Source organism: Anser anser (genome assembly GCF_964211835.1).
Source record: "Anser anser genome assembly, chromosome: 6".
Classification (NCBI taxonomy): Eukaryota; Metazoa; Chordata; class Aves; order Anseriformes; family Anatidae; genus Anser; species Anser anser.
In genome coordinates this window covers 40015533-40027248 of record NC_139726.1, presented here as the reverse complement: position 1 = coordinate 40027248, position 11716 = coordinate 40015533, and the positions used below count along the sequence as shown (strand labels likewise).

The following is an 11716-nucleotide window of genomic DNA, read 5'->3' as shown; positions in this document are numbered from 1 at the left end:
TTCAAGATGTAGTAGCTCCGAGTTACCACCTCTTTATTACTTATACAAGCTAATAGGTGAAGTGACTTTTACCTTCTTTACTTGAAGGAGGCTCAGAGAAGCAGACAGGTAATTCCACGCTGCTAATTTTTATGATGTGATGGGTAGGGAAGGGAGAGGTTAAAGTAAAAAATAGAGACCGATTGCAAGATGTCGGAGTTGAGTAACCAGCTCAGATCTCATCTTTCTTTTTTGAACTGCCGTTGCAAATACGTTAGAAAATCTGGCACCTAATCTGCCCGTGTGTGAACCGATTTGTTTTGTCCGATGGTTTAGTAATAGGCACCTCCTGTTCTGTCACTAATTTGAAATCTCTCTATGATGTTAGCGCTTTAAATCAAGTTTTCAGTTGTTGCGTTTTAGGGTACGGAGCGAGGGGCACGGTACAACAGAGCATTCATTCCTCCCGCTCCGGGCGCTCGAGTGCCGGGGGAGGGATGTGAAGGCGCTCGGGAGCGGAGCGCTCCTCTCGCCGCCTGCCTCGCTGGGTGCCGGCAGTGCGGCAGTGTTACACTTGGTCTCTCGGGTGAGACTTACCAGGCTTAAGGATAAAAAAAAAAAAAAAAAAAAGTGTCTCGTACACAAAACGGCCAGAATATTTACAGGTAATTGTGAATGTCAAATACTCCACCGTGTTGACGAAGCGCAGAGGTCTCGGAGCGGTTCGTCTCTCGGAGGTGGGGAGGCTGAGGCGGCGTGGGACCGAGTGCTGCCAGGGGCGCCGGGGGCCGGCCGCCCGGCGGGGCCATCGGGCCGAGGGCCGGGGGTGCCCCGGCTCCCTTGAAAGCCTGGCCGGGAGGAAGTAATCGCGACACCCCCGCGGGGCCGAGAGGCGCTTCCCGGGGCAGGAGCGCAGCGTTTCGTGGCGCAGAGCAAGCGAGAGCTGCCAGCCCCGCTGGGGACAGACCCACTGGTTACGTCCTGATTTAGTCGAGTGATTCCGTGACGGGGAGCGGACGAGCACCGCGTCTGGTCTTGGTTTGTAATGGGATTTCAAACGGCGGATACCGCTAAACGGTCCCTTTACAAAGCTGAAATTTGTCACGGGAGCTCCGGCGCGGGCTGCCGGGGAGCGGGGCTGGCGGCACAGCCCGTGCTGCCGGGGACCCCCGTGCTCCCCGTCTGCGCCCCACGGGCACGCAGCCGCCGCCGGGCACCGCCGCCGACCGGTTGGCGCTTCGACCGCTCTCTTAAGGATCCGGCCCCGTCAACGGGGAAGGGGTGCCCGCGACGAGTGCCACCCGCCCTGTCCCGCTCCTCACACCGGCCCGAGCGGGTCCACGGTCGGGGCCGGCGGCGGGTTGTTGCGCGCCCGCCGAGGCACGGGCACGGCGCCCTCGGAGACCGGGGAGGCCGAGCGAGGCCAGCTCCGCGGAGCCCAGTGGGCAGGAGCAGGGGGCAGGCGGGCTCCGGGCCGTGCCTCCAGGTCCCCGGCCGGCCAGAATCTGCCCGGACGCGTCTGCCTCGTCCCGCCGCGCCGGACAGCCGGGAGCGGGGCGCCCCGGGACTTTCGGCCTCCCTTGAACCCGCCGGGAGAGGCCGGGCAGCCCCAGACCTGGGGGGTCCCATCGCAAGCCAAGTACAAGCCCTGGCCCCAAGAGCTCTTTGCAAGTGCCTGCGCATATAGGAAGGAGAAGTCCTGAGGTCAGGGGAAAAGACCACAGGGTTGTTTGCAGGCGGAAAGGCGACAGGATTTGGCCTCTTCCTCCCCCGGGGCCCCGTCTGTGCGTCCTCTGCGGAGAGCGCTCTGTCGGTAACACTACAGGGCTTGCGAAAGCCTTAAAAACCTGAGTGTTACCCGGTGTGCCGCTTGCAGCTTTCCAGCTGCGGTGATTTCCACGAGGACAGGGACGAGCCCGCTTCGTGGCGCGACTTGGGAAGGCACCGAGCTGCCTGACATTTGCTGGAGCTGGGCTGTGGCAAGTTTGCTGGTCTTGTGCGTAAGGGTGTGTTTCCTCGATCTGTTCAACGATATTTTCAGCCTTTACAGTTCAATAAAACCTCTGTTGTTTATCTTCACTCGAAATCCCCTGCCGCGTCTGCCCCCTTTCTCAGGGCAGATCCGCAGCCTTCAGTTATTTGCACAGAAAACTATAAATCCCCAGCCCCAGCCTTGCAGCCCGGCCACCCCAGCTGCTGGCCGGCCCTTGGCTCCGGCGGGGAGCGGGGCCGGGGAGGTGGGGGCACGGCACGGCACGGCACTGCTCCCAGGCACCATTTTGCGCTGCGGGGAAGGAGCCGCCGGGAGCCGCCGCGCCGGGCTCGGAGTGCTCCTCTGCCGCCGGCGTGGCTCACCGGGGCGGCTTGCGCGAAAAGCTCGGCCCGTCTGGCACGGGGCGAAGTTGGGATTTGGGAGAAAAACGGCCCCGGTTCCGCAAGGAGTTCAGGCGCCAGAGCACCGCAACTCCCGGCACTCCACGGCCGCGGCGCGGCAGGGGAAGAGCGCTGAGCCCGGGGCGGTCCTCGGGCCGCCGCTCCGAAGCGCCTCCGTCCTCTCGGCGCTGCCGCCCGCCTCTGGCCGCCGGGACGCCGCGGGGGCTTGGGAGGCGGCGGTACCCGACGTGGGCGGGCGATGCTGTGCTCTCGTCTCGGAGCCGGGTGGGGGAGACGGGCTGCCATCTCGCTAATTTACATTAAATCGTTGCAATTAAAACGATTCGTGCCCCGGGGTGCAAGTTCTCGGCGCTGCACGCTCGGAAAGCCCGGCTGGGCTCCGCCGGCGCTCGCCCCCATCTCGAACAAGAGTGCGGCGAGAGGCGAGAGCGGGCCGGGCGCGGAGCCTCCGCCCGGCACCCCGCGCCCCGCCGCCACCTCCGGGGGGCACAGGCAGGTGCCGGGCTGGTCTGGAGGCGACGCCGGGCGGCGGGGCCCGGCTGCCCCCTCCCACTTTCGTTGCGGCGGCGGCTGCTGGGAGCTGCCGGAGCCGCCCGGCCCGGGGCGCCGGCGCTCGGGGGCCTCGGGCTGCAGCAGCCAAAAGTGTGCCCGGGTGGTGGGGAGCGCCTCAGCACTTGGTGAGGGTTTCTTTCTTGGGTCTGGGGGATATTCTTTACTCGCAACGAAGGAGGCGAAACTCTTCCTTCGTTTCTGACTGTGAGCTGCTCGTTTGAAGAAGAGCCGCGGGGCACGGGCAGTCTCTCTGCTCCCGACAGTTTAAAGCATATAAACAGTTATATTTGAGGAAAAGCCGTACAAAACCGAAAAGTCACGCAAGTCTGCTAGGGTGAGGCGGGTCGATGAGCGTGAAATCTGGCGGAGGAAATCCCTCGCGGCTCGCCGTGCAGGCGTGTGATTGCGGAAAAACGCAAACCGGCGGCCAGGGGGCACAGGACAGGCAGGGGCGGGAGGCGAGTGCGAGGAGCAGCGGGGAGCCGCAGCTGGCCGCGGGGCCGCAGGGCAAGGAGGCAGGGCCGCGGCACCTGGGCAGCGACCGCTCGGCCCCCGCGGGGCGCCCCGCCGGCCCTGCCCTGCGCTGCCTGCCGGGAGACAGCTCCGGCCGAGTCCTGCCTTCCTGCCCGCTGGCTGCCGGGGAGATTTCCTCTTTGGTCCGCGGCTCCTTCTCTGTGTACTAACGTTAGCGGCAGATACTTATTAATAAAATCTCAGAAGGCGAGGGTAAGGTCTGCAGAGATAGTGGTGCCCTCCCGGAATCGCTTAGTCGGAGCCTGGACGTCTTAAAGACGCTTTTGTTTTTGTGGTGGTGGTGTTTTCCTTTTCCTTTTCTAACTGGCACGTTACAAACGAGACGTGCGGACCCCGGGGGCTCCGGGGGTGGCTCGCAGGGGAGGCAGAGCCGCCGCGCCCGCCTCCGCCGGCTCCCGCGGGGGCTGCCCAGGCACCCCGGTGCCGCCAGCCGCTAGGGCTCGGGCGGCGGCCGGGAAGGCACCGGCGGCCGGCTGGGAAACGGCGATGTCGCGGCCCGCCATCCCGCCGGCACTGCCGGCCCGGCCCGGGGCTGTCCCCGTTAAGGGCTGCGGACGAGGCCGGGCGGGTCCCGTCGCGGGGATCGGGGCCGAGCCCGGCGGCCCAGTTTTCGCCTTAGCGTCGCGCCCGAAGCCTGGCGAGCGTCGAGCGAGAGCTGGCGGTGGCGGGGCCGGGCTGTCCAACAGCGGGGGCTTGTCGGAGGGGCAGCCGGCTGAGAGAGCCTCGACGGCATGCGGCGCGCCGGGCGAGGCGGCAGGGCGGAGCGACGTTGCCGGGCCCAGGGCACCGGCGCGACCCTCCCGCGGAGGGCAGCGGGGCCGGAGCGGCCCGCAGCGCCCAGGAGGGGCCGGCGGTGCCGCAGCAGGTGCTGCTCGCGCTGCCCGGCCGCACCGGGCCGCGGGGGCCGCCGGCGGGTGGGAAGCCGCCGCCGTCTTGGGCTGCGCCGGCGCCGGAGCCCGCGCGATGGCGCTGTGCGAAGGGGAAGGCGCCGGGCGGGTGGTGCGGGGCGCCGGCGGCCCCGGCCCCGGCCACGGCCCTGCCTCGAGGAGCGGCGTCTGGCCCGGGACCGCGGAGACGGCGGCCATCGGGAAGGGAGGGCCCGGAGGCCCGGCAGGAGAGAGCCGTCCTGCCCTGCCGCAGCCTGCCCGCCCCGGCGGTGCCCGCTGCGGCCGCTGCCCCGGCGGGGTCGCCCCTCTCTCTCCCTTCCTACCGGCCGCGGCGCCTCCGCGCTTCGAGGTGGCGCCCCACGGGCCGGCTTCCCCGGCACCCAAGCGGCCGGGCTCCTGGCTCGGCCCAGGCCGCGGAGCTCCGCCGCGCCGCGGGAGACCCGGACGGCGGCTGCACAGGCGGCCCCCTGGGCAGACTGCGGTCCCCACGGTCAGGCTGCGGTCCCCGCGCAGCCCGTGGCCTAGGGGAAGCAGGAGGAGGAAGGGGGAAAAGCAGGAGGCGAGGAGCGCGTCTGGGAGCCCGAGGGCAGAGCGCTCCGGCGGATCCCGCTGCAGGCACCGCGGCCGGCTTTCGGGCGCAGCCGCGCCAGGCCAGGGCAGCCCCGGGCCCGGGCCCGAGGCAGCCCCCCGGCATCGCGGGCGGCGGAGCCGCGGGAGCGCCCGGCCCCACACCGCCGGCCGCTTCCGAAACCTGCGCAGGAACTGAGCCGCAATGGCTTCAAAAGTGGTAGTTAATGAAAAACAAACCTTGCCAAGGAGGTGTTTTTGTTCGTTTGTTTTGTTCAGATTTTTTTTTGGCAATCAACCACTTGAGGCGTCCATAAACTTCTGTAATGGGGAGCGCTGGAAGCTCGGAGCGCATCCACTCCTGCTCTCACCAGAGTGTGCAAGAGCAGAAAATTCTCACACTGGAGTTTGTGTTAGAAAGAGAAAAAGAGGTTATTAATAACAATTAAAAATCCGATTCTTTTTATAACGAGATCGGGGGACGGATTGGGGAAAGCGATGGGAAATAATCGCCCTTTTTTTCCTAGTGGAAATAAGGACAACATGTGAAAATCATGCACTGGAGGAAGAAATATATATAATATATAACTCGAAACAGAAAGAAAATACTTTTATTGGGAAAAATATGTTAAAGAAAAATAAGCATTTTGTATCGTAAAATCTGTCCAAATTAAATGATGTTAACAAAACAATTTACCAGCCAGCAAAATGTCTATGCAATCGGTTCAGTTTCCCCTCAGTTTTAGTAACAAAACCCTTTGCTTCCGTGTCGACGTTTTCAAATGGTTGCCGCTCCTGATTGCAAAGTTAAAAGAGAGTTTTGTAGAAATGTTCAGTTTATAAATACACGAATAAACACATAATTAGCGATCCTAAGATTCCCGTGAACGCACAAATAAAAAACTGGCTGCCAGTGGGGAAAAATGCAAACACGACATAAAGGTGTAGAGGATTCATTGCAAATAAAGTAATTGCTACATATAGATTTAAATGTATTTAATTGTATGCATTATTTAAATGCTCTTCTGAGTAGTTTAATAATTTAGAATCGATAGTTTTCCTAAAAACTTTATAAAATATTTACACTTAATAAAATATTAATCGATCAACAAGCCAGTTGTACTCTTACAGGAGCTTTACTAAAGTCCTGTAATCGTGCTGTTGCCACACGTCTCCGCTGTTAAGGAAACGATCATTGACAAAATGTAAATGAAGATCTTCAGACGGTGGTGTTTATAAAATATCTCATTAATGGGCTTGGATTGAATCTCTCCATCCATCCACATCATCAGATATAATAATAGTAACGAATCAGACAGGGAAGATCCTGTCTAAACCATTGGCATTTTTTTTCCAGAAGTACTGAAGTCCTAAATCACCAATTCTTCTAACTTTCTGGCCATTTATCCGCGGGAATTCGTAGTTCCACATCAAAGGTAAGAACAAAACATTATTCAATTATTCGATACCTGGTGAAAAATGTTAACTTCCTGCTACACAGCTCTTTGAGATCTTATAAAAAGGAGAAAAAAAAAGGAAAAAAAAAAGGAGGGGGGTGTACTTAGATGAGGTTATTTAAAAGAAAAACGGGAGTTCTCCAAACTTTCGGGCTTCTTTTCGAAGGGACCGGCAGGAAGACGGCTGGCTGGCGGCAGCCGCCGCGCTCTCTCCTCCTCCGCTCCTCGACACCGGGCGCGCTCCCAGCGCCGGCTCCGCTCCTTCAGCTCCCGGGGAGCCCCGGTCCTGCGTCCCCGGCCTTCCGCTCCCCTCGCCCCCGCTCCTGGCCCCCCAGAGTTCAGCCGGGCGCGGGACCCGGCTGCCACCTCCCTGCGCTTCCTCCTTTCCCGAGCCGAGGGTAGCACCTGGCCGGGACGGGTCCCCCTGCTCCTTCCCAGGTGGGGAGGGACGCGAGTCCTCCGGCTGCGGCGGGGGAGCTGCGCTCGGCGCTGCCTTTCGGGGGCACGAAGGGAGGCTGTCGCTGCAGCCCGGGGTGGACGTGGAGGAGAGCGATTTCTCTTACCCTGCCCGGGGATCCGCCGCTTCTCCCGGCACCGCTTCCAGGGAGGGCTGGAGCCCACCGGGGCGCTCGGCGGGACGGCACCGCCGCTCGGAGGGAAGGAGCGGCTGCGGGGCCGGCGGCGGCCGAGCTGCGGAGGGGACCTGCCCCTGCCCTTCCCCTCCCTCTCCCTCTCCTCTCCCCGACCCCCAGCAGCCGCGGCAAGGCTGGCCGCGCCGGGCCAGCTGCCTGCCGGCTGGGGGCTGCTGCCGCCTCCCCGCCACCCGCGGGGCGGCCTGCGCCCTGCCGGGCCCGCCGGGGGGGGTTCTCCGGTGTGCTCCCCCCCCCCCCCCCAGCCCCTCTCTCTTTTTTTTTTTTTGACCCTCCGGCGCCACCGTAAAAGGCAGATCTCTTAAGGGGGCCCGGAGGGGAAGGCGGCGCCCGCCAGGCAGTGAACGGGGAGGCGGACGGCGGAGGGGGGGGCGCGGCGGCCAGCGAAGGTGTCCGCTCCGCCACCGCACCCCCCCAGGCCGCCCTCCCCCGCCCAGCCGCCAGCCCCCTCCCCCCCCCCCGGTGGCGGCGGCCATCTCCGCGGTCCACCTTAACGCGGGGCTCGTTCCGCTGCCGGGAGGCCGGTGGCGGGCGGGGAGGGCTCGGCGGACAGGGGCGCCGGGTGCCGGCTCGTTCCCCGGCGCCCCCCGGGCCGGGCAGGGGGCGCTGCGGGCCCTCGGGGCGCGCCTTCGGGTATGGCCGCGCCGGGCAGCGCCCGCTCCGCCGCCGGCCCCGGGGCGCGGCGTGGCTGCACCTTGCACCCGGGGGAGAGGCGTTCGCCAGGCGCTGCCCGCCCCGGGGCCGCCGAGGGGCCCGATCCCGCCTCGCGGCTTCCCCGCCGGCAGCCACTGGAGCCTTCCCCTCTCCGCTCTCTCCGGCCGCTCTCAGCGCCAATCCCTGCGCAGTCGTGCCCTGCCCGCAGCTCCGCTATTGAATAATTCAGCGGCGGCAGCAGCTCTTCCCTGCCCGCCTCTCACCTCCTCCCGGCCATCAATTATTCAGGCCCGGCCCGGCAACTGCCTGCAGCCGGGCGCGGCGAGGAGGGCGGCGGCGGGGCCCTATCTGGGGCCGGGCCGCTCCCGCCACCCCGGGGCCCCCGGACGGAGCGCGCCCGGCCCTCGGGGCGGCAGCCCCCGGAACGCCCCCAAAAGTTCCTGCCGCCGGGGGGAGGCTGCGGGGGGAGGCAGCGAGGCCGCGCCGGCTGCGTGGGACCGACCTGTGCGCCCGGACTGGATGCCGGTGGCAGCTTTGCTCTTCCCCAGTCGGTCCCGTTTCTCCGGCTTCCCCTGTTTTTTTTTTGTTTGTTTGTTTGTTTGTTTTCCCTCTTTCTCCCTCTCTTTCTTCTTCTTCCCCCAGCCCCTCCTCCTCTCCTGCCTCCTCGGCCCACCCCCAGCCCGGCTGCCCCTGTCCTTGTGCACTTCTGCCCCGGGTCTCCTCCTGTCCCCGGCGCCTCGTCCCGCCGCTCTTCCCCTTCCCCACCCAGCCCGCCCCGCTCCCTCCCTCCTTTCCTCCACCTCCCTCCCTTCGCGCGGCCCCGCGCTCGCTTTCCGCGGCCGCGATGTGCGCTTTATTTCTCGGGCTTTAATTTCCTGCCAGGTGGGTCCCTGCCTCCCACCCCGGCGCGCAGCGGTGCCGGCTGGAGCGGCGGCGGCTCGGGCAGCGCGGGGAGGGGAGGCTGGGGGGGGGGGGATGCTGCCGAACCGTCGCCTGCGCCCGATCCCGAGCTAAGCCCCGCGACTTCAGTTTGGCGGGGGGGCGGGGAGGGGGAGGGGTGTCGGAGGCGAGGAGGGGTGGCGATGTTTGGGATGCACAGCCCTGGGACGGGAGCGCCGCGCAGCCAGACAGGCAGGCACGCACACACGCGCGCGCACACACACCAAATCCGAAAGCGAGGACAACCCCAAAAAGGACTCACTTTGCCTCGATGACTCAACGCAACTAATAATCGTTTCTCCGCTCTCTGTGGCGAGTCCCTCCTGCCGCTGCTGTTGCTGGCAGAGGAGGGAGAGATTGAAAGTGACACATCGGGGGCCGCCGCCGCCGCTTCCCCGCGCCGCCAGGCACCCGCCGCGGAGCCCGGGAGAGCGGCCTCTGGGGGAGCGGCGCTGCCTCCTGCCCCCGTCTCCCCGGGTAGCTCTTTTCTCTGCCGAAGGTGTGAGGAGCCGTCTCCCTCCCCCCCTCTCCTCCGCGCCGGAGCCGGCGGCCCCCCGCCCCCTCGCCCCTGCCCGCTCCTCTCCGCTCCGCTCCGCCAGGCTCCGCTCGCCACCGGGACCCTCCGGGAAGGGGCGCCGGCCCCTGCCGCCCCGCGCAGCGAGGGCACACCGCCCGACCCCGGCCCCGGCGCCTCGGCACCCCGGGACGAGGGCAAGCAGGGGGCTGGGGGTGGGGGAAGGACTAGGAGGGAAGCAAGCGGCGCGAGAGGAGGCACCGAGAAAACTTTCCACCCTGGATTCTCTACTTTTGATCCATGGACAGAGCCCAACTCAGCCAACTTACAGACAGGCTATAAGCAGTAAGTACGGCGGCAGCTCCCGCTAAAGGCTTCCTCGCCGGCAGCCGGCTGCTTCGGTGGCCGCTCAGCTGGCCGGCGCGGGGGGGCCGTGCGAGAGGGGCCGCTCGGGCTGGCAGCCGCTTCCCCGCAGCCCCGGCGGGCGGGGCGGACCGGGCAGCACCTGGCTGGGCGGTCGGTGGGTGGCTGGAGCCCGGCTGGTGCCCGGCTGCCTGCCCGCTGCTCCGCGGCTGCCGGGCACGATGGGCGCCGGGGCGCAGCGCTGCCGCGGCGGGCTGGGGCCGGGCGGCGGGACCCGAGTCGCTGCCAGCCGGGCGGGTAAGGAAAGGCAAGGCGGCCCAGGGACGAGCCGCGGGCGCCCGCTCGCTTTCAACGGGGCCGCATCGCGTGGTCGAGCCCGGCCCCGTCCCGCCAGGCAGCCCAGGGGAGTGCTGCGGGGACCCGGGTGGGCGAGCGGGGCCGGGGGCGGTGGCGGGCGAGCGGGGCCGGGGGCGGGCCGGCAGCCGCTGAAGCGCCCCTCGCTTCTCTCCCCTAGGTCCGTGCTCCTTCTACTGCGACCTGCCAGCGGGAGCCGCGTCTCCGAGCATGGAGCGGAGGAGTGAGAGCCCCTGCCTGCGGGACAGCCCCGACAGAGGCAGCGGCAGCCCCGATGTCAAGGGCCCCCCCCCCGGGAAGGTGGCCAGGCTGGAGCAGAACGGCAGCCCCATGGGCACCCGCGGGAGGCCCAACGGCGCCGTCAGCAAGCCCGTGGGAGGTAACCGTGCGGCCGCGCTCCCGGTCCGGCGGGCGGCAGTTTGCGGGAGGCTCGCCGCCGGGTGCCGGCAGGTCCCCGCCTGGCCGCCGAGCACGGCGCGGGGCAGCTCGGCCCCGTCCCACGGGGCAGCCCCGCGGGGAGCCGGGCCCGGTGCTCGGCGCCCCCTTAGCGGAGCCGGCGGCGCGCAGCGAGGGCATCGCCGCCGCCTTAGCGCCCGCAGCCCGGCCGCGCTGGCGGCCGCAGCCGGAGGGAGGTCGGGGACACGGCTCCCGCAGCGGGGAGGGGAGCGGCAGCGTTCGCGGTCCCGGGTTTCTTTCGGCTGTTAATAGCGCTTCGCAGCAGTTCTCTCGTTGGAAGAGGGGACGGGGCAAAGCACGTGCGAGGTTGAGCTCTTTCAGCAAAATTCTTGAGCGTTAGTTTTGCAGCAGTCCCGCATTCTCTATGACGCTTTAACTTTTACGCTCCCTTTGCCATCAAGTCGCTGGTCGATTTTGTGCTTAGAGCGTGCTTAGAGCAAGTTCAAGGAACACACGTGGTTGCTTTTCTTTTTTTTTTTCTCCTAAGCGGCTAGACTTCCCGGGAACTTCTCCTAAACGCTCGCTTTTTTTCAGCCGAACTCTGGTGCTGTTGTATTTAATGCAGCGTAGCCTCACGTTAGGAAAAGTATCTTTAAAACTCTTGAAATTAGACCGATGTTACGAGGAAAATAGCGCAGGGCAGGCCATTTTACCCTTTTTAAAAAAGCTTCTGTCTGTATTTGTATTTACAAACGCGCGGAGAGGTAATACTAAAATGTAGTTGTTTATACACAAAGAGTTTGTGTAAATGACATTTCAAGTGATACTTTGATATGATCGTCACATGACTATTACGTGAGGTTTATTTAGCGATTTTCCATTAGATGCTTGTTTTAGACCTCTTTGGTTCAATAGGCTTTCTAATAGCCGAAGTTTGCTTAGGGGCTGCAGATTTTATTTTCTTTTATTTTAGAAACGTAGGATTCATTTGTGTACCTAATGAAGGGTAAGAGACCTCACGAGTTTTTTGTGTTTCTTGGATCACTATATGTCTGTTTTTAAACCTCTTACTTGTTTTCTTCTAATGTACAGAAAAAGAAGAAACAGCTTTGCAAGGAAAGACTTGTAGCACTAATCCACTTACAAATTGATGGAAAATAATTTATTGAATAGCTGTAAAAATCAACGAGTTAATCATTTTAAAAGTGCTTAAGTAGTTATATATGTAGTTTTAGATGTCTTTTGAGAGACCGAGGCATTATAGCTGCTTGATTTTAAAGGGAATGTTAGAGCTAAATCTTTTTGCTTGGGGGATTTGTTGAAATACGTTTTAAAAGAATGTTTTTAAATGTTTTGGAATATATATATTGCTTGCTAATAGCCACTGTGTTAGCCAAGAGAAATTCACAAGGTTTTATGATTATATTGGTGGTTCAGATTGAAACTGGCCTGTTAGGTTCTAGAAGATTTCTTACA

The 11716-nt window shown here is 63.6% G+C and overlaps 1 protein-coding gene across 3 annotated transcripts in view; it reads left to right on the top strand.

Annotated features, from left to right (window-relative positions):
- The first annotated feature begins 5191 nt into the window (after positions 1–5191).
- The window catches only part of SATB2 (SATB homeobox 2), a 135874-nt gene continuing 129349 nt past the window's right edge, over positions 5192–11716 (top strand). Inside the window, exons 1-2 of one of the 3 annotated variants that reach the window (XM_083843039.1) lie at positions 5192–6349; positions 10005–10223. In XM_083843039.1, coding sequence (XP_083699165.1) covers positions 10055–10223 — 169 coding nt within the window. In that variant the 5' untranslated portion in view covers positions 5192–6349; positions 10005–10054. Of the gene's footprint in view, positions 6350–7881; positions 9473–10004; positions 10224–10543; positions 11247–11716 lie in introns of those variants that run through there. The other 2 variants (XM_083843038.1, XM_083843040.1) reach the window with 2 other exon arrangements.